Here is a 23,150-nt window from a genome sequence, read left to right as displayed (position 1 = left end):
ATTTAAAGCACATTCATCAAAAGGCCTCACTGTATCAAAAGGCCTCAGTATTAGATAACAACTTTAATAAGATACATACAGAATTCTTTTACATTTTTTTAATATAAAAAAATTGTAGAAAGAAAAACAAAAAAAAACCACAGTTTCCAGATCTCATGTGTGTTTTTTTTCATCTGTAAATCTATGGTTGAATCATAAAGTTGATTTCTTTATTTGAAGATGTAGATGTTCTAATAAAATTTCCATAGCTAATGATTGCATGGATTATATGTTAGGACATTAAACAGTATATCATATAACACATGATTTCAGTGTGACCGTCTGGCCGGAGGTTTACAGAAGATTGCCGAGGCTAGTGAACAGCTTGCCATTCTCAATGAAAAGTTAGCTGTACAGAAAGTTGCTGTAACAGAGAAAACAGCTGCTTGTGAAGAGCTTCTTAAAGTAATTGCCTCGGGTACCAAACGTGCTACAGAGAAGAAGAAGCTCGCTGAAGCTAAGGGAAAAGAAATTGCAGAATCCAGCAAAATCATTGAAGTGGAAAAGGTAAACTTGTTGTTGCATTACATTTTGAAAAGAGGAAGTAGGCCCAAATGTAGTAAATGTGAGACTTTGCAGATATAAAGAAATAGACTTTTCAGTCCATTTCAATTTGATAAAATTTTGGTAGCGTAACCATTCTTTTTTTTTGCTCGTGATTTGAAACATGTTGATTGTATGAATGATGTATTGTGTTACAGAAAGACGCAGAGGAAGCTCTAGCCGCTGCTCTTCCTGCTCTAGAAGCTGCCAGACTGGCTCTTGATGACCTTGATAAGTCTGATGTCACTGAAATTAGGTAAACACCATAGTAAAAACATGATAATATTGTATATATTTAGACTTTGTATTTGAAAAGTGAAGACCCCATGTGCGCATAGAAAGCAAACAAATGAGAACAATGACTAAGTTTCGACTGAATCTTCACATAAGAAACAATAAACTAGGCAATATTTCTCATATCCCTTTACAGTTAGAATATTTGTATCAACTGTTAAGATATGGTAGAATACCTATTCAGATGCATTTTTCCCCTTTAAAGATTAGAAAGGCTTGCTGTTAAAGTAGAAACATCTTTGTTTCAAGAGCAGTTAAAGGTAAAACGGTCAGAATATGAATCATTTCTGTGCCATCTATTCTATGATGACACTGTTACATTGAAGACATTCAGACCATTTTTGTCTATGATGATTTCAGATCTTTTGCCAAGCCCCCGAAAGCTGTACAGACAATTTGTGAATGTGTAGTCATTCTGAGAGGTATCCGTGAAGTTTCATGGAAATCAGCCAAAGCTATGATGGCTGAGGCTAACTTTTTGGCTGCTCTGAAAAAGATGGATGTTGACAGTATAACACAAAAACAGACAGGAGCTACAAAAAGTGAGAATTATTGCATTATTTGACTCCCAACAAAAAAAAAATAATTACAAAGATTATTTTGGAATTTATTTACAATAGCATATTTGATTTTGTTAATATTATTGTATCAATGATTTGTAATAAACATACGATCTTGTTTTCAGCATTATTAAAGGAGATAGATATCAGTATAGATGAGATGAAGGCAGTCAGTAGAGCAGGTGCTGGTCTCCTCAAGTTTGTTGATGCCATCCTTGGTTACTGTGCTGTTGCTAGGGAAATCAAACCTAAGAGAGAAAAGGTCAGTCTTGTTGACATGTATATAGCAATTAAATTTCAGATTGTTACCTATCGATATATATATCATGACATAAGAAGATAATGTCAATATGTACTGAACTACTGTTATAAATTATGTGTATGGTAGAGATAAATTTATAGTAAAGCTTGTTTGTAAATTGTGTACTCATTCAACACTTGTAAACCATATCATCCTTATTCATTTATAAAGTAAAACTTATGGTATTCAGAATAATGCATGTTGCCATAAGACTGAGTCTATTTGCTTCTCCATGGACTGTGAGCTCCAGAGTAAAGTTGACAAACCAGGTATGGGGAAAAAAAAGATGCCTTTCTTAAATATTTCTTGCACCATAAGTATGAGCAAGTGTTACATGTGTTAAATTTTTTTTTGCAGGTGGCAAAACTTGAAAGAAATTACTTCCAAGCCAAGCGTGATTTGGATAAGATTACAAATGAAGTAAACTCTCTAGAGAAAGAACTTGCAGATTTGGGACTTAAATACGAGGAGGCCATGGCAGAACAAAAGAAGCTGTCTGATGAAGCAGCCATTATGGAACGACGTTTAATTGCTGCTGATAAGTTGATCTCGGGTCTAGGCTCTGAGAATGTTAGGTAGGTTAATGATTTATACTCTGAAACACTCTTTAGCATACATGAAAGAATTTTTGATACTTCTATAAGGTTGATATGGCTTTTGAGATTAAGTTATGCCAAGTTTGCTGACAGATTTAAAAAAAACCCCAAAAAACTGTGATATATATAGCTAAAACATTTGCTTCTGAAATAATTAAGATGAGTTTGTTATTGAACCATTTGCCCTCACAGCTCTGGTTCAAATCCTGCCAGGGTCTTTGGATTCTTTCTGTTAGGAAGCTTTCCAGCCAGGTTATGGAACATCTACTTAGCTCCCTGTTCTTGCGTGAAATAATGCACAGAGGGGCACCTGAGGTCTTCATCCACTAGTAAATGCAGGAAAGTTGCCATTTAACCCATACTGTGTTGGTGCGATGCTAAGCCCAACCCCCCAAAAAAAGAAGAATCAAATCTGATTTTAAACATGAAGATATATTGTAATTATGGTTGACTTGTATGTTTTTATTGATCATGTTTTATTTTTTCAAACACTATATTCAGTTTGTTATAATGATTCATTGTGTAATTTCAGATGGAACAATGACTTACAGCAGTTAAAGGGCCAGCGTGTAAGGTTGCTAGGTGACTGTCTGATCGGCTCAGCTTTCCTCAGTTATGTAGGAGCTTTCAGCTGGGAGTTCCGTAATGACCTTGTCAATCTTGAGTGGCTGAAAAATCTCAAGGAAAAAGGAGTACCTCTCAGTGATCCTTTTAAACTGGAAGATCTGCTCACAAATGATGTGGAAATCAGCAAGTATGACACATGCTTAATTGATGTTATTAACTTGTATCTGATAATTTTGAACCACTTGCCTCTCACCACAGGTTGGAATCTTGCTAGGGACTCTTAAAAATTTTCTTGTGAGGAAGCTTTGAAATGTTGGTGGTTCTACTCTAGTGCCCGTTTGTACCTGAAATAATGCACAGAGAGGCACATGAAGTCTCCCTCCACCAGTAAATCTTGAAAGTCGCCATATGACCATTACAGTGCCGGTGTGACTTGAAACCCAACTACAGCAACAACATAAAATAATGAGACCATTTTACAATAGTTATTTAAGAAATATTTGTTGAATATTTGTTGAAGTTACCTATCTTGATTCCTGGACTAAATAAAGTTAATGCTATCACATATATCTGTTTTTGTTGCTGTTTTATATAGTTTGATGTTTTAAGTTTCACAAGACTAATATGTGATGGTATATTTTCATAGATGGACATCAGAGAATCTGCCACCAGATGAGTTATCTATACAGAACGGAATGTTGACCACTCGGGCAAGCAGGTTTCCTCTATGTATAGATCCACAACAACAAGCATTGAACTGGATCAAGAAAAAGGAGGAGGCTAATAATCTCAAGGTCAGTTTATGCCACTCTTATAACACTCTGGGACATTTCATAACATCTGCAGCATAAGTGATTTACTATTGCTTACAATATTTGTCATTAATTTAGTGTCTCCCCTGCTCCCCCACCCATTCTTTAGGAAAGGTTAGGTTGTATTTTGTATTAAAGTATATTTTTCAAATAAAATAATTACAGTTTTAAATTGAAACTGGAGTTGATTTCTATATTTAAACTTACAGTATTACACAATGGAAATTCTGTCTGTAGACAGTCAGATGACATTCCTAATAAAACTTTAAAGGCCAGATTAGATCAGTAAAGCGCATTAATGAAGTATAAGCATATTTTGCCATACAATATATTAAACAAATCTGCATCATTTTTAGGTGTGCACCTTCAATGACCCAGATTTCCTGAAGCAGCTAGAGTTGGCCATCAAGTATGGTTTCCCATTCCTGTTTAAAGACGTAGATGAGTACATAGATCCTGTAATTGACAATGTACTGGAGAAGAACATTAAAGGTTTGTTTCCATTTTACTCTTACATCTATCACAGTTTGAGTTTGCAGTGAAGCTATTTATCACCTGACCTCTGTATATATATATATATATATATATATATATATATATATATTTATTTCATGCTTTCCAGTGTTTTATTGTAATATATCAGATGATTATATTCTGATAAACCACTAGTGAAATTTATAAAATATAATTTTCACTGTAGCCGGACTATATCTGAATGCGGATGAAAAGAAAATTAAACTAAATGGAATAACAGGCAGAAATAAATGCCGTCATACGTAAATTTTGCTTCTTTAGGAAAAGAAAGTCGATGTCACCATACATCATGTTAAAAATGTAACAAAATTAGAGAAATTTAACAGAACTATATTTCAAAATTGATGATGTGACGTCATGATGTGATGACGTCACAAAGGAGAATGCGCGACGTTACGCGGCAAAATCAGTAAAAAATACTTAAAATCACTTAAAAAGCATGAAATAAAAAGAAAATTTATTTGTTTTACATATAAGATTGAAATATATTTCATTCGTGAACACCAGCTATTATATTTTCACTCGTGGCTACGCCACTCGTGAAAATATTGCATCTGGTGTTCACTCAGTGAAATTATATTTCAATCTTACATGCAAAACAAACAAATATCCTCTATATATCTTACTATAGATTTTATTGTTTACTTTTATGCCATTCTATTTTCTTCATCTTTTAATTGGATTTTTTTTTCAAAAATCCAAGAAGAAAAGCTTTGTGCATTATAAATAGATAAATATTAATCCATTCTTCTTTCTCTCTAATATGTAACCTTAATATATAGTAATTTAATGCTAATTTGCAATGATAGGAATTATAACTTGGCAAGGATACCTGAACAATGAAGTAAAATAATTTTAGGTAAAATTTAGATAATCTGGAGCTATTGTACAAGATGCATATGACATTATTTGGTGTTGTGTTATCAAGTCAATAATAGCTCGGCTGAATGAACTGCCTTCTGTTTTAATAGAAATTCATTTTCTTCCAAGCGTTATAGAATTTCAAGAAAGTCCAGCTGTTCTTCTTTAAAGTTACTTAATATGGTCCTATGTAGATGCTTTGTAAATTACTCGCACAGTTATAAAGTCATATGATTAAATAACTATGCAATTCACATTTAAGTGTGGTTACTTACTGCCTGGAACATGTCTTTTGATTGTTTCTTTAATATCTTACATTAGTATATTTTACAGAAATATGGGTAAACATTTTTAGCTCGACTATACGAAGTATATGGAGAGCTGTCCTACTCGCCCCGGCGTCGGCGTCGGCGTCCGCGTCCGCGTCCAGATTTTAGATTAAAGTTTTGGTGCAGTAAAATATTTTTCACTATAACTTTGTCATTTCTTAAGGTATCAACTTCAAACTTCAAATATATGTTCCTTATCATCAACCACATCTTATGTGACAAGGTTCATAACTCTAGCACCAATATTTTCAGATTTATCTCCCCTTGAACTTAGAATTTTCCTTAAAAAATACTATTTTTTACTGTTACTTCTTTATTTCTTAAGGGATCAACCTCATACTTCAAATATATGTACCTTATCATCATCCCCATCTTATGTGACAAGGTTCATAACTCTAGCACCAATATTTTCAGATTTATCTCCCCTTGAACTTAGAATTTTCCTAAAAAAAATACTATTTCTTACTGTTTCTTCTTTATTTCTTAAGGGATCAACCTCATACTTCAAATATATTTACGTTATCATCATCCCCATCTTATGTGACAAGGTTCATAACTCTAGCACCAATATTTTTAGATTTAGCTCCCTTTGAACTTAGAATTTTCCATAAAAAATATTATTTTTTACTGTTACTTATTTATTTTTAAAGGGATCAACTTCATACTTCAAATATATTTACGTTATCACCATCCACATCTTATGTGACAAGGTTCATAACTCTAGCACCAATATTGCAAGAATTATCTCTCCATAAACTTAGATTTTTTTACTAGAAAAATGTTATTTTTTATTGTAACTTTTTTATTTTTAAAGGTATCTACCTCAAACTTCAAATAACTTATTCCTTATCATCAATTACATTTTATGTGACAATGTTCATAACTCTTGAAGCAATATTTACAGATTTATCTGTCTTTGAACTTAGGATTTTCTTTAAGAAATATAATAACTTCTTTACTTTTTAAGGTATCTACTTCAAACTTCAAATATATATTTCTTATCATTACACAAATGTTGTGTGACAAGGTCCATAACTCTAGGATGACTATTTCTAGAATTATTCCCCTTGATCTTGGAATTAATGTTAACAAATGTTATTTTTTTTCTATAACTTAATACATAATTATACATAATGGATTTTTCTTTCATAGTTGTGTCCTCCTTACTGCGTCCAGTATTTTATTAGTCGAGCTTCGCTGTCTCCTGTGACAGCTCTTGTTTACTCTGTTGAACAACCAGTTATGCATTTACTGAGAAATCTTAAGATCATTGATATTATGATATTCTTTTTTACTTATTTTTGCAAAAACAGTTGGTAAGTAATGTTGTTGTTGACAACAAATGTTTAAAGTAATTTTATATAATTATCAAAGTTAAAACTGTTTTATGTTATACTTCTATTTTAATTGACCAGTTGAGTTTTGCAGCATTTTCTGTTTGAACTTCAAGAATGATTTTATTAAAAATGATTAAACAATGACAAGAACATAAATGATTCACATGGTTGAAAATATAAATCAGTTTCTCATTAAATTGATAATTGAATAGCTTAATAATGTAAAACTTGAATTAAATACCAGTTTTATGATGAATTAAATCTTTAGAATGAATTAAAATTTAATGTGCAATTCTCATTTAAGACATACATGTATATAAAGTATACAGATAAACTTTATTATACTATTAACAAATTTATGAAAACTTTGTAAAGTATATTGTAAAACCAGATATTTTGTGATGCTAAAATTTTGCAAAGTCAACTTTTCGAGACTAATTGGCAAAGTAATATATTTCACAGATTTTTTCTTTCAGTTCTGATAAATAATTTTGATACTTAGTGATCATTTTGTGAAATTAGCGAAATTCAATTCCTTGTGAAATTTTCTGATTTTACTGTAGTATATGTGATATGTTTTAATGAATATAGGCGCAAAAAAGTCTGAGCAAAAGAAAGCATTGAGAGGTTCCGGTAGGCACAAATTGATGTCTTGTTTTGTATCTATACAAAAAAATCTGTCAATCTTATCTCCCAATGGTTAACATATCTAATATTTTAAATGTGTAGTCTGAAAAAAGGTCCCAGCTTTGATACATACATGGTATTTTAACTGTATATGACATGTAATACTAGCATATAATTATGCAAATAGCATAAATGCATCAAATATTGTATACTTTCATGGTTTAAAGGCCCATTATGCTTAAGCAATTGTTTTAATTTATTTTGCAAAAGCTTTTTATTTTTGGTGTACTTTCATTATGTTTTTTTTTCTTCAAAAATGTTACTCGGTCAATTACCTGAACCATCTTTTTCTTATGTTGCTTTTTGGCTATAAGTACAGTTACAGTCATTTAGTATTTTGTATGGAAGTCAAAATATGAAACAAGATAGACAGATTTTTATTGTGCTAAAGAAATTTTTTTTTTGCAGTGTTTATATTGGTAAATGCTTTAGGAATAAGTTCAGTGTTGTTTAAATGACCGTTCAATGTTTAGAATAAATATTTAAAACAATTTAGTTCTGATAAAGACAGATTTCCTATCAATTATTTAATGTTGCAGAAATTTGTTAGAATATTCCATAAGTTTATTGTTATATTGTATACCATCTATAAAAGAGCCATTCTAATTGGCTGATTTGTGTTGACATAACAAGTTGGAAAAGAATGTGTAGACCAGATTGTTTTATCACGGCATCTTATTCTTTCAAATGATAGACATATCATCACCTTAGTGCAGTAATGGGTTAACTCCTATTAAGTTATTTAAGGAGTTAACCCATTACTGCACTAAAGTGACAATATACTCTATTATAGTCAGACTGGTATACAATATGAAAAATATATTGGAAAATTATACGTGTTTAGAACCGGTATAATTATTACAGTTTAACATATGACTAATGTTGAGGTCAATATATAGTTTTTTGACTTGATAAAAGTATTATCTGCCACAGACTATGATCGTCATCAGTCAGTACAACTTTTCTCAGATCCAAGCTCAATATATAGACCTAAACATAAGTCTATAACTATATAATCTCCCTTTACTTTAAACATAAAATTGTGATTTCAGTGCTTCATATCACGTAAACAACAAGTAATATTAAAGTTCCTATGTTTATAAAGTGGACAAATGTGTAACAAGGTTCAAAGTGATAGTTTAAATATCTTGAAAGCAAAGTATCCAGGTTTCATGTGATAATTTCAGACAAGAAAATAAAATGCTTTGTAAATTGTTGTACATTTGATATATTGAAATCAAAGCAGCGATAATTTCAGACAAGAAAATAAAATGCCGTGTAAATTGTTGTACATTTTTGTGTATATTAGTTTAGTTCAATGTATCCTGTATTTACTTGTACAGATATTCCTACATCTGACAAATCTGCAGGTGATTGTTTTACACTGTAACAATTTATTATTGTCTCTTTCACTTGAATACATAAGTCAATATTCTACATACCAGATTCACTTTTATAATTTTATACATGTTTATATTAAATGTTCACTGGTAAATGAAAGTGAAAAAAGAAAAACCAGTGAATTCAATTGAAATGTTTGTAAACTTTTGAAAAGAACAAAATTCTTGGTATTTGTAGTAAATGTAAGAAAAATATTTATATTTATTTTAGAAAAATATTTATATTTGAAATAAAAATGTTTTAGAAAAAATATCTATTTATATTTTACAATAAAAATTATTTTAGAAAAATATTAATTTATATTTAAAAAAAAATATTTTAGAAAAATATTTCATCATTATTTTTTAAAATTTAGATATTGTAATTTTTTTACTTTATATACACTATGATTAATGCATGTTATTTTATATATGTATACATAATAGTTGGGATAGTAAAAAGGATTAAAAAAGATAAAGCAGTAGTAAAGGATAAAGGTAGTACTTGTATAGTAATTCTACATGTATATATAAATGTCTAATATATATGTATATATAGCATAAACAAACATCACTTGTTACTGACTATTTGTTAAATAAAAGAGCAAATTTAATCAGTCAAATTCTGTCATAAGTTGTGGAAGTACAATATTGAAGATGATAATTCTTGAAATAATTGATATTAATAAGGGACTTGATTTACTGGACCTTGCAAATGACAGTAACATCCTATAATTAATAATCCATATTTCTGTTACAAGCCTAATACATACTAAAATGCTCATTTCTTTAAAATGACTTATACTGCTGTTTTTGTTTCATTGATTGAACAATCAATATATATTTTTTAAAAAATCAGTTCCAAATATAATAAAAATATCATAACTTGAGGAATTTAAAAAACAAAAATTGTGATCATACCTAATATTTTAAGAAGTTACTTGGAAAAAAAAACTATAAAAGAAATGCTTCTACCAATGATTTAATGAAATATCCAATTTTAATAATGCAATTTACGTTAGATTTTGTACATATAACCATGGCACTTGCATGCCTACATGTCATATAATATAAATGTCATATAATAATCATGTTATGATATGCCGTCATTTTTAGCTCGACTATTCGATAAGAATAAGTAGAGCTATTGCAGTCACCCGAGCGTCGGCGTCGGCGTAACCACTTATGTTAAAGTTTTTGTAATAGTTCAAATATTTTCAAAGTCCATAGACATATGGCTTTGAAACTTTGCACACTTGTTCACCATCATGAACCCAACCTGTAGACAAGAGGAGGTAACTCTATCAAGCATTTTGACAGAATTATGCCCCTTTTTCGACTAAGAATTTATGTTAAAGTTTTTGTAATAGTTCAAATATTTTCAAAGTCCATTGACATATGGCTTTGAAACTTTGCACACTTGTTCACCATCATGACCCCAACCTGTAGACAGGAGGAGGTAACTCTATCAAGCATTTTGAAAGAATTATGCCCCTTTTTCAACTTAGAATTTACATTTAAGTTTTTGTAACACCTCATTTTTTTTCAAAGTTCATTGACACATGGCTTTGAAACTTTGCACACTTGTTCAACATTATGACCCCAACCTGTAAACAGGAGGAGGTAACTCTATCAAGCATTTTGACAGAATTATGCCCCTTTTTCGACTAAGAATTTACGTTAAAGTTTTTGTAATAGTTCAAATATTTTCAAAGTCCATTGACATATGGCTTTGAAACTTTGCACACTTGTTCACCATCATGACCCCAACCTGTAGACAGGAGGAGGTAACTCTATCAAGCATTTTGACAGAATTATGCCCCTTTTTCGACTTAGAATTTACGTTAAAGTTTTTGTAATACCTCAAATATTTTCAAAGTCCATTGACATATGGCTTTGAAACTTTGCACACTTGTTCAACATCATGACCCCAACCTGTAAACAGGAGGAGGTAACTCTATCAAGCATTTTGACAGAATTATGCCCCTTTTTCGACTAAGAATTTACGTTAAAGTTTTTGTAATAGTTCAAATATTTTCAAAGTCCATTGACATATGGCTTTGAAACTTTGCACACTTGTTCACCATCATGACCCCAACCTGTAGACAGGAGGAGGTAACTCTATCAAGCATTTTGACAGAATTATGCCCCTTTTTCGACTTAGAATTTACGTTAAAGTTTTTGTAATACCTCAAATATTTTCAAAGTCCATTGACATATGGCTTTGAAACTTTGCACACTTGTTCAACATCATGACCCCAACCTGTAAACAGGAGGAGGTAACTCTATCAAGCATTGTTTTTACTATCAAGCACTAAGAATAGTCGAGCGTTGCTGTCCTACCGACAGCTCTTTTCAATGTAATGTGATAGTTATAATATACACATTCATGTGATATGATATTCATGTGATATACACAGTCATGTTACAATGTGATATGTTGATATCATGTGGTATACACAGTCACATTACAATGTGATATGATGATCATTTGATATGCACAGTCATGTTACAATGTAATATGATAATCATGTGATATACACAGCCATGTTACAATGTGATATGATGATCATGTGATATATACAGTCATGTTACAATGTAATATGATATTCATGTGATATGCACAGTCATGTTACAATGTGATATGATGATCATGTGATATACACAGTCACATTACAATGTGATATGATGATCATTTGATATGCACAGTCATGTTACAATGTAATATGATAATCATGTGATATGCACAGTCATGTTACAATGTGATATGATGATCATTTGATATACACAGCCATGTTACAATGTGATATGATGATCATTTGATATACACAGTCATGTTACAATGTGATATGATGATCATGTGATATACACAGTCAAGTTACATTATGATATGATAATCATGTGTAATGTGATATACACAGTCATGTTACAATGTGATATAATGATGGTGTATCTTATACTGTCATGTTACAATGTGGCAATGTAACATTAAATATAAAGTGAAAACAGTTTGCATGTACATTGGATCACCCAATAATCATGTACCTATATTATATACAACTATTGTATAAACATACTGCATGATATGTTTATGTCTGAATTAAATTATCTGTAATAGAAAATTGACTAGATTTATTTAATCAAAAGAAAATGATTCATTTAGACATTTTATCATTGAAAATTTTAAGAAGTAAATCATTTTATAAATGCTAAAAAACTTTTTTGCATGCACTTTGAAATCTTTATTTACAATTAACTCCTTATTACAATTATCACATTATTATTGACAGGATTTACAGGTAATGTTATTGTGTAAAGCAGTTTTTTTTAGATGACTGTCAGGTTAATTTGGTTAATCTAATAAATGTAAAAAAATAACATTTTTACCAAGTTGCAATATTATTTTTTTTTACTTTTTATATGTTTTTACCTCTGTTTGTGTGAAATATTTTGATAAATTTGAATCTTTTTTTCAGCTGAGATAAGGTTGTAAAGATGGTGAAATGAAGCATTTTAGCAAAAAAATTCTGTGTTTATAATGATATTTCTGTAACTTTTCCTATCTCTGTATATCACATTTAGTTTGTAATAGCCTCACATTTTCTAACCAGTAACATTTATATCTTTTATATTTGTTTATTATATCATTTATATCAACATTTATGAATTTTGACAATTTTTTCCCTCTATATTTAACAGGTGGTCAAGGGCGTGAGTTTGTGATCCTTGGAGACAAAGAGGTGGATTATGACCCCAACTTTCGTCTCTACTTGAACACAAAACTCGCCAACCCGAAATACTCCCCCAATGTGTTTGGTAAATCTATGGTCATCAACTACACTGTGACATTGAAGGTAAGGCAGTTAGTTGCTTTCACTTTGATGATTTACTGATTTTAATGTTTTTCTACATTAAAAAGTCTTAGACATTTTGGAATCGTCAAAATTATAAACACAATATTATATAAGTGCAGCTAATTAGACTTGTCAAAGAGACATCAAGATAATTTTGAAAGTCTGTAAAATTGGTGAAAGTCTGTTAATTCATAATTAATTAGGCTTTAAAACACAATAAATCAGTCCACTAAGGAAAAATGAATCATTATGATTAGGAAGTCAGTGAAAAATTGCTACAGTTTGAAACATGACTTAAGTAATGCCTTTACATTACAAATAAACCATCACCAGAACCAACAGTACACATTCTGTATAAATGACATTAAATACCAGTAAATAGCCTTGATTACTGAGGTAAATAGAGCAAAAAAAGAAATTTATTATGTACTGAAATAAAGTACAATGTACACTGTAATCATGAAAAGATTTAGTTGACTGTGATATATATGTATTTATGTCTATCAGGGTTTAGAGGATCAGTTATTGAGTGTGATAGTGAAGTTTGAGAGACGAGAGCTGGAGGAACAACGTGAAAGACTCATCCAGGAGACCAGTATGAACAAGAAACTTCTGAAAGACCTGGAAGATTCTCTACTGAGAGAGTTAGCTCAGTCACAGGGAAACATGTTGGATAATACTGAACTTATTTCAACACTGGAGGAGACAAAAACAAAAGCCACTGAGGTTTGTTTAGGTTAAATATATTTATTTAAGCTTAAGGTACAAGACAATCTGGCCTCAAGGTTATTAAACTTTTTTTATCAGGAAGGTTAATAAACTTTTTTTATCAGGATTTTCATTGGTCAGTATATATTCAGTCTATGAGAAAATGTTGTCGTCACTAAAATGGTGCTCTAACCCTTGATTTATGGATGAGAGGCCAACACCATACCCACAAGCCTGTTGCTTCTACATGTTTGTGCTTAGTGACACTTTATGTTGTTTGAGATTGGTATTTTCAAGTTTTGGATTTCACTTAAATTTTATATCATTTCCCATGTGGCTTTCTTCGATTTCTTCAATCAATAAAAAATGTTCAAAAGAATACAACTGTTCCTTATGAATGAAAAGTCTGTGTTATATGTGATGGATATTTATTTCTGAGATAGATCTAAATGATCTTGGTTGACTTAATAAGCTTGAATCTTATTAAAGAAGAACATTGTTTTACATGTTATTTTCATAATTTTTTTCCACATTAAGGTGTCAGAGAAACTGAAGCTAGGAGCCAAAACAGCCTTAGATATTGATAAACTGAGAGATGGGTACCGTCCGGCAGCTAGGAGGGGAGCCATTTTGTTTTTCGTGTTGGCAGATCTGTCATCTATCAACAGCATGTACCAGTACTCCCTGTCATCATACCTGGAGGTATTTGAGTATTCACTGAAGAAGAGTATGCCAGATACAATCCTACAGAAACGATTGAAGAATATAATGGACACACTAACACATAATGTATATGATTACGGCTGTACAGGTTGGTTATATTTTATTTACTAACAGTCAGTCTAGTTTACTGATTTTACCCATAACCTGTTGAATTTGTATTATGGAATTGCACTGCTTTGAATTTGGAACAGTCCATTTGAAATTTTAGGTGTTTTTTTATATCAAAATGCAAAAATTCAGCTAGCAACATGGTAGAGCCTGGTCAGACTGCACAGATATGCTGACTGGTCTCTGTCCTGACTATGCTGGTTGCAAAGACATATCAGTTTCAGCATGTTAAAGGCTAAAGAACAAACAAATTCACTAAGATTAAACTTTTTTATTTAGAAATAAGAAGAATTTATTCTTGTTCACTTTGTTAGACTCGGTCACAATGATTTAGTTTGGAAATATTTTTTCACCCTGTCAGGGAATAACATTTTATATAGTGTTTTGTCTATGTATTGCTCTTGTGATAAAAAATTGACAAAAGATTTTTGATAAGCATGATGATAATAAAGTCACTCCATGATTTTGATGATGATTTTCTCAGATTTAAGTAATCTCTTAATAGTTTAAATATGTTTTGTAGCATGTCAGGTTAGGTTGAAAGTGTTAAAAACATTTAATTGCTTTCCCTAGTAAATTACTTCTGAATCAAATGATAATTTAAATATTCCAGGTATATTTGAGAAGCATAAGCTGTTATTCTCCTTCCAAATCTGTATCAAACTGGAACAAGATCTTCAGCATGTACAACAAGACGAAGTGGACTTCTTTATCAAGGTAAACAATTGATTTTTCTGCTGAAAGCAGTTACTATTGTAAATATTTGACTGATTTGTCTTGTCCTATGAATTTATTTGAAACAGTTTATCAACTCCTTGCCTGCTGGGTGGCAGTAGATTCTTACCATGTGACCAGTGAAGACAAAATACTTTCTTTTGAGCAACAAAAATTGCTTAAAAAGCCAGTGAAATGAGTTCCTGACACTCTGCACTTGTTGCATATAAATAGCAGAAAAACTCAGCACATAATAATTTCCCTACAAATACACCATTGGTAGTAGTCACTTTGATATTTTGAAAGTTTGTTTAGTCATCTGTTGGCTTGCATCTTAAGAATGCATTGTTATTAAACAATTTCAGGGTAATATTGCATTAGAGAAGAGTAAACGTAAGAAACCATATGCCTGGTTCCCAGATGAGGGCTGGGAAGATGCGATACGATTGGCTGAGGTGTTCCCAGATAACTTTAGTTCCCTGCTTGAAGATATTGAAAAGAATGAAAAGCCTTGGAAGAGGGTATGTTAGGATTCTTTTATATTATCATTAAGTTTATATAAGCTTATTTACTATAAAACATTTTTGAATCGGGGAAAGCATTCTTTTAGTTTGATGATTAATTATTGGTCAGTATGATTTGTAGTTTTAAGCCATGTAAAGCTAATTGTATACGTATTTTTCTATATAATGTTCCTTTTCCATTGGGTGAGTTTTCCTTGGTTTCCATCAATTTAGATATGGTTTGTCTGTTTTAATCCTGTGTTTTGTCATTACAGTGGTATGATCATGACACACCAGAGTCTCAACCATTCCCACTGAAATATCAGGACAGTCTACAAGGATTCAAGCGCCTTATGTTACTCCGATGTTTCCGTGTTGATCGTATATACAGGGCCATCACAGAGTTTGTAACAAAATGCATGAGTGAGAAATATGTTACCCCACCCATCATCAGTTATGAGGCTATATACGAGCAGAGTACCCCTATGTCCCCTATTGTGTTTATTCTGAGTCCAGGATCTGATCCTGCCAGTGATCTCATGAAGCTGGCAGAGAGGATTGAGTTTGGAAGCAACAAGATTAAGTTCCTGTCTATGGGTCAAGGTCAAGAAAAGGTGAGACAGTGTTTCTTATTAAAATACATCTTCATATATGAGCTAACAAAAAGCAGACAAAACCAACATAGTCCATTTGCCACCAGCATGGATCCAGACCAGCCTGCACACCCACACAGTCTGATCAGGATCCATGCTGTTCGCTTACAAACCCTATTACAAGTAGAGAAACTGATGGCAAACAGCATGGATCTTGATCAGACTGCAGAAATTTGCAGGCTGGTCTGGATCCATGCTGGTCGCAAACGCACTATGTTGTTTTGTCATGATGCTGCTCATATACACAATATGTTCTTTGTGATTATATATGATTCTTTTTATTCTATCAAAGGAAACAAATCACATTTAGGTATGTATGTGGGAAATATAATTTTTTCATCAATATGTATTTCATTTGTTCAAATGTTTAAGGAACAAATCAAGTCTTCATTTTTTTCCATTTCTGTTTCTGACAGCACCATTTCTTCAATCTGCTGATGAATGCTAATAGAAATTTTAGAAAAATCAAAGTCTTCCCAGCTGAATCTAGCCCTGACTTATTTTAGGTTGCCCTACAACTATTGGAGACAGCTATATCTCGTGGTCAGTGGCTGATGTTACAGAACTGTCATTTGTTGGTGAAATGGTTGCGTGATTTGGAGAAACAGCTGGAGAAACTTACCAAACCTCATCCAGACTTCCGTCTCTGGCTCACTACAGAACCTATACTTGCTTTCCCCATTGGTATATTACAGAGATCTCTTAAGGTACAAGTTTATTCTTATTTTAAATTTCATTTCCACTCAAATGATATTTCCTTAACTGACTTTCTTTCCTTGTGATAAGCTTTTGCCAAAGTTATTTATAATGTCATCAGAAAATAGATTTTATTAATTGTTATTTTGGCATCTTGTGATGATTTATGTATTTTTGAATGAAACTGATACAAATATTTTGTTTTAGCTATGACAGAAAACTATATTTCATTCTATCTTTAATAATGTCAAAGCCCTCTCGAGGAAATTTTATCAGAATTTCATTTGTAACTTACAGATTAATTCTATTTTAGGTTGTGACAGAACCTCCCAATGGTTTAAAACTGAACTTGAGGAACACATATCACAAGATTTCCAACACAGCCTTGACAGAATGTCCACATCAGGCTTTCCCAGCTCTCATATTTGTGCTGGCATTCTTCCATGCTGTTGTACAAGAGAGAAGGAAATATGGCAAGATTGGCTGGAATATTCCATATGACTTTAATGAATCTGATTTCTCAGTGTGTATGGAGATATTGAAAACATATCTACAGAAATCATTTGACCTTGGAGAGGCTAAGATACCTTGGAACAGCTTGAAGTACCTCATCGGTGAGGTAAGAAACTATACTTAATGCATTTTAGAGGTTATGTATACCGGTAGGTACAAATGTACTTCTACATGGGTTTTGAGTAATTATGTCAAATGATCATGAATTATCAAAAATGTTTTCCTAATGATAAATGTTACATTCGGTTTTGCAAAATATTTTTTAATTAAATTGCAGAAGCAACAATTACTCAGAAAGAGGGTTATATTTAATAATATTGTGTCTATGTCTCCATATCTTACAAAAAAAAGCGTTTTTTTTTAGACAACATACATCAGTTGAAAGATAAAGTGAAAATAAAATGTTATTTATTGAATAATTAAGGAATTTCCTTTTTCTGAAAGTTTGAAATACTGTTCTACATTTAAGTTTTAAATTTTCTGCTTTACGAAGACAATGATCATTTTATGTGTTATGTGTAGGTGATGTATGGAGGACGTGCTATTGACAACTTTGATCGTCGTATATTGAACACGTACATGAGTGAATACATGGGAGACTTCATTTTCGATACATTCCAACCATTCCATTTCTATCACAATGAAGAAGTAGATTACAGGATCCCAGAAGATGGTCCACGAGACAACTATACTGGTATGTCTTTGTTTGAACAGTCTCTTATCCCAAAAAATTGATAGAACTTTTAAAACCTATCCTAAGATCTTATTTATACTTAATAAAATCAGTTGTTACATGCTTTTGTTACTGTAAGTGAGTAGATAAAAGTCTATGTGAGATGATATTAGTAAACTTTAATAAAGATTTTTGTATTGTTTCCTTTAATGTGTTGAATGTAAATACAATATTTAGTAGTGTTTTTGATTCACAAACACAAATTTTGGTGTTATTTTGAGGTTAGTGGCTTTACTCTGGTGGTGAGATGATATATTAGATATTATGTTGTATGTTGTAGATTTCATAGAGGAGTTACCACTAGCGAACACACCTGAGGTGTTTGGTCTTCATCCTAATGCTGAGATTGGGTATTATACCCAGGCTGCCAGAGATATGTGGCTACATTTGGTGGAGCTACAACCACAGACAGGTATATACTGCCACTCTTACAATGACAATGTTTTCATTATTCAATTATAAAATCAGTTCAGCAAGATATTACTAATTTAGATTTTTTTTGCCATATTCATTTTATGTACATTTAATTTTGCATTATACATTTATTGATATGAAAGTGTAATATTAATTAATATCTACTGAAACATTTTAAGAACTCAATGAGTTGATGAAAATTTTTTACCAATAAATGAAAAGTTTGTGAAATAACTACTTCCTTGGTTAATTAGAGACATTATGTAGGGTAATGATACCTTTTGTGGAATTTTGAATGAGCTTGACAGATTATTGACAAAATGAGTTAAATTTATTTCAGTTAATTTGAGAGTACATTAATTTTATTTATACAGAATTTATAATCTATAAGAGGCCTAGTACAGGTTCTAAGGGTGAGATTTCCTACCTGTATCAAGCTGATATTACGGAATCTAAGAAGTTATGACAATACCAAAATTTTTCGAAAATATAATGTCAATATTGGAAAAAAAAATTGTATATTGTTTGTTAAATGAACAGCTTGGTATTGGTACGGAGAAAATACTTCTATAAATAAATGTCATGCAACCTATCCAAATAGTTTCAAATCTTTCCATTCCAAACAAAAATACATATGTATTGTACTCTGACAGGAACAGTTTTATTTTACCTTTTACATTGTTGCAATGTGTAAACAACATACACATCAAAAGGTACATTTTGTTGATGAACTTGTTTCATTTAGCATGTAAAAATTTGGATTTATAGCTTATATTCAATGCAGTTGTTATTGTACCATAAATACTTTGGACAAAATTTGGTAACCTTATCTGTACCTTTTGATGAAAGATTGTTGTTATATTTGTAGTGAGGTAAATTTGTATAACTTTGAAAGCTACTCATCCCAAACCATCCTAGAAACACAGATCAATTATGTCTATTCTATTGTAAATATATTTAACTATCAGATGAATATTAATATATATTAAGCCTTACCAAAATCTTAAATTCGCTTGTCCTTCTTTCAATCTGGACAAAACCATCTCTCATTCTTTCAGTTCGGACAAACATTTAATCATTTTAGTGGAAATTCTGAAAATATATTCTGACAGAATAGCTAATAGTGCAGACCATGATCAGACGGCGCATATGTGCCAGCTAATCTGGGTCTGCACTGCTTGTATGGGAAGAATCAGTTTCCATTGGCAGGCTTTGGTTAAAACAATTAGTGATGTATAGAGATTGAACCATTTAAGATCAATAATTGTAATAACAAAAAAAAAGGAAAAACAATAATTTTTAATAACATCAATTATATTTTGATATTTACGTATTCCTGAACAAGCCTTAATAGTGTTTTATAAAGTGTGCATGAAAAGTAACATCTAATCTTTTGTTGTTTTTTTGTGTAAAGGTGAGAGTTCATCGGGCATCAGTCGTGAAGATTTCATTGAAAAGATTGCTACTGATGTGGAAGGTAAGATCCCGGAGCAGTTTGAATTAGACAAGATACGTAAGAAGTTTGGGCTAGAGATTTCACCAACAACTGTCGTACTGTTGCAAGAACTTGAGAGATGGAATTTGCTTGTCAACAGAATGAAACGATCCCTTGTTACACTGAAGAGGGTATGTCCAAAATAAGATTTTCTATCTTTTTATTTATGCCCGAGCCATATTATATTTGGTATGCAAATACATTTCTGAGTCCAGTGTCATAATACATTGACACCTGTGTCTGATGTCATAAAACATAAGCATCTGTAGTCAGTGTCATGAAACATGGACATCTGCATCTAATTTCATGAATTGCAGGCATCAGTGTGTGAGTCATTCATAAAATGTACTTTCAAAAATGTTTTGGAGAATATAAATTGTTGTAGTCAGTCACCACTGTTTTTATTTGTTCTTTTATCTTAATGTTGTTACTGTTTCAAATGATAAAGATACACAGTGTTTTGACCACTTTTGTTTTCTATTAGATTATATAACACTATTTCAGGCTTTGGCTGGTGAGGTTGGTATGTCAAGTGAGCTGGATGATGTAGCTAAGTCATTGTTCAATGGTCAAATACCCTCTATCTGGCGCAGACTCGCACCTGAGACTCTCAAATCCCTCGGTAACTGGATCATCCACTTTGAAAATAGATATAAACAGTACAATGGCTGGGTAAGTTATTTCATTTTGTCCACACAATAATGTAGGTTTTGGGCTGTTTTTATGCTGTATTGCTTTCAATATGAAATTATGTATGCTTTCTTTGCCCATATAATTGGTTCTTTTCTAAAATTACTTAACATTTCTTTGGAAGTGATGGTATAATCTAAATTGTTTGATCATGTATTATATCATTTGTTCAAGAAATATTTTAATTTTATGACAGGTCAATGAGGGAGAGCCAGCTGTCATGTGGTTGTCTGGTCTTCATATCCCAGAATCCTACCTAACTGCTCTTGTGCAGGCTACCTGTAGGAAGAATGGATGGCCCCTGGACAAGTCTACCCTGTATACCTCGGTCACAAAATGGTCAAACCCAGATGATGTCACAGAAAAGGCACATCAAGGTTGGTACTCTTTAAATAAATTATAAAACATGGCTTACTGTTTAACTACTCACTGTATAACAATTGTTTTCAAGCAAATTTTAACACAATTTCTTTTTTTTTTCTTTTATCAAATACATACTTATTTCTTTTTTCTTTTACCAAATACATATTTACTATTTCATTTATCTATTTATTTTTTTTTTTTTCATATTATTATTGTAAGATTCTAGCTCCTTTTTCATCATTCAAGTTGAAGTCCTCTAAAAAAATTTGTTAGACTATTTCATACTTACCATACTACTCATTTATATGCTTGAGAATAAATCATGGAGATTTTTATTTAAAATATGAGCAGAGCTTTTAGAGTTGTGTGTTAAAATTAAGTTACTTCCTTTCAAGGGTGAAATAATTCACTTTTAATTTATATCAAACAACTTTGTTATTCATTTCAAACAACTTTGTTATTCATTTCAAACAACTTTGTTATTCATTTCAAACAACTTTGTTATTCATTTTATATCTCAATCAGATCATTATATACCTTTTATGATTAACAAATATTACATAATTATTATTATTAAAATTTATTATTATTAGAAAAGTCAACATTTCTTTCATTAATATCAAATCAAATAACTATAGAGTGCTTTCTATTTGTTTGTTTGCTTTTTGTTTGTTTCTGTTTTATTTACCTAATCACAAAAATCCCTTGACAACAGAATTATTTACTTGATACACTAAAATCTAATATTTTCATGCCCATCTTTATTTATTGTTCTAAAACTAAATATGAAACAAGAGGAGATTGTTGTGACGTTGCCTAGTAAAAACTAGACCACTAACATGTACTCATTTTTAGGCCTCGGTAACATCATGTCGAGTGAAACTAGTAGCTTTGCCAACATGAAAGGTACAGTACACGGCATAATGCACATAACCATTATGGTAGATACTGCATATGTGTATATAACATTATACCTGCATATATGTTTACTCAGTGTTTGAAAATAAGACAGTTTTATTCAGCAAAAGAATGTGATGAATTTTGAAATTTCATGAAAAGGGTTATAAAACTAAATCAATTGTTGCCATTTTCTGGCTTTAAGCTGTCAAACGTAATGGTTGGCCACATTTAAGGCCTTACTTTGTAATTTATGTAAATGACCATTTTCATATTGTTCAAATTCTGCTTATGAAAAAAATCTATTTTAGAAAGTGCTTTATAAACTAAAATGAGAAAAGTTTTATAACTTAATCTTAAAATGCAATAGAACGACTTTAGACATTGGCGCAACAACAAAATCATGATTTAAATAATGGGGAAAAAATTCCCCATGAATATATAATTTGCTTTTAGTTTTATAAACCCTTTCATTGAATTCAGGTCAGGGAAGTTGTTTTTAAATGAAAGTTTGCTTAAAATCTTTCTCCCCTATGTTGCTACAAAATATAATCATTATATTAGCTATTCTTCCTCTGTATAATTATAGCAATTGTTACGAGAGCAAAATATGTATATGAACATATGCGAGATGTCTTTATGTTTTGAACATTTTTTTAATGCTGAACATTTTTTCCTTGATTTTCTTTGTAACAGATTTAAGGATATTTTTGTAAATTATGAAATGTAATGTAAAAGAACTCTAAAGTCACATTTGAAGAAGGAGTGTTCAATTAGATTTTACTTGCTTTCAACATGCAGTTGTTTATTTATATATTCAATTACAATCAAAGTTATTAAAAGATATATGAATGTAGACAAATCATACAACAGAACATTTGTTGGCAAAAGTTAGTCAGATATAGCATGCATGTTTTTGCTTCACATGTTTTGTCCTCTGATATATACAGTAAAGTTAAAAGTTCAATTCTGTATGACTATATCAAATAGAAAGGTTTGGCATTTAGTCAAAAAATACAACAACAAAAATGTAAGCATATTTGAGGACTTTGTCAGCTTATTTCAGGGTTGCATTCATCAAAATGCTGCATTAAAACACTGTTGAAAAATAATCTTAATGATAAAGTATTTAACAATTCATTATTTCTTCGAGTTTCAGACCAACTCATTCAAGATCTTGGCCAATTTCTTCTTTTTTTAAATTTTATTAAATTTTAAATAGACTAGTATACATACCTGTTGGAAAA

At 31.1% G+C, this 23,150-nt stretch overlaps 1 protein-coding gene across 2 annotated transcripts in view; it reads left to right on the top strand.

The window, feature by feature from the left end:
• The window catches only part of LOC132737599 (dynein axonemal heavy chain 10-like), a 69,644-nt gene that overhangs the window by 43,500 nt on the left and 2,994 nt on the right, over positions 1-23,150 (top strand). The window contains exons 40-61 of one of the 2 annotated variants that reach the window (XM_060724928.1): positions 313-546; positions 741-838; positions 1,237-1,418; positions 1,562-1,698; positions 2,095-2,312; positions 2,866-3,087; positions 3,547-3,694; positions 4,069-4,204; positions 12,539-12,693; positions 13,201-13,419; positions 13,939-14,212; positions 14,846-14,949; positions 15,312-15,467; positions 15,725-16,063; positions 16,609-16,809; positions 17,112-17,417; positions 17,834-18,005; positions 18,325-18,456; positions 19,873-20,084; positions 20,458-20,625; positions 20,840-21,020; positions 21,862-21,912. In XM_060724928.1, the coding sequence (XP_060580911.1) occupies positions 313-546; positions 741-838; positions 1,237-1,418; positions 1,562-1,698; positions 2,095-2,312; positions 2,866-3,087; positions 3,547-3,694; positions 4,069-4,204; positions 12,539-12,693; positions 13,201-13,419; positions 13,939-14,212; positions 14,846-14,949; positions 15,312-15,467; positions 15,725-16,063; positions 16,609-16,809; positions 17,112-17,417; positions 17,834-18,005; positions 18,325-18,456; positions 19,873-20,084; positions 20,458-20,625; positions 20,840-21,020; positions 21,862-21,912 (4,045 nt within the window). The remainder of the gene's footprint in view (positions 1-312; positions 547-740; positions 839-1,236; positions 1,419-1,561; positions 1,699-2,094; positions 2,313-2,865; positions 3,088-3,546; positions 3,695-4,068; positions 4,205-12,538; positions 12,694-13,200; positions 13,420-13,938; positions 14,213-14,845; positions 14,950-15,311; positions 15,468-15,724; positions 16,064-16,608; positions 16,810-17,111; positions 17,418-17,833; positions 18,006-18,324; positions 18,457-19,872; positions 20,085-20,457; positions 20,626-20,839; positions 21,021-21,861; positions 21,913-23,150) is intronic. The other variant, XM_060724929.1, reaches the window with a different exon arrangement.

Source organism: Ruditapes philippinarum, unplaced genomic scaffold (genome assembly GCF_026571515.1).
Source record: "Ruditapes philippinarum isolate M1 unplaced genomic scaffold, ASM2657151v2 ctg3159_1_1_1_1, whole genome shotgun sequence".
In the NCBI taxonomy this organism is placed as follows: Eukaryota; Metazoa; Mollusca; class Bivalvia; order Venerida; family Veneridae; genus Ruditapes; species Ruditapes philippinarum.
The sequence above is the reverse complement of the archived record's forward strand: the minus strand, read 5'-3'. Positions and strand labels throughout refer to the sequence as shown.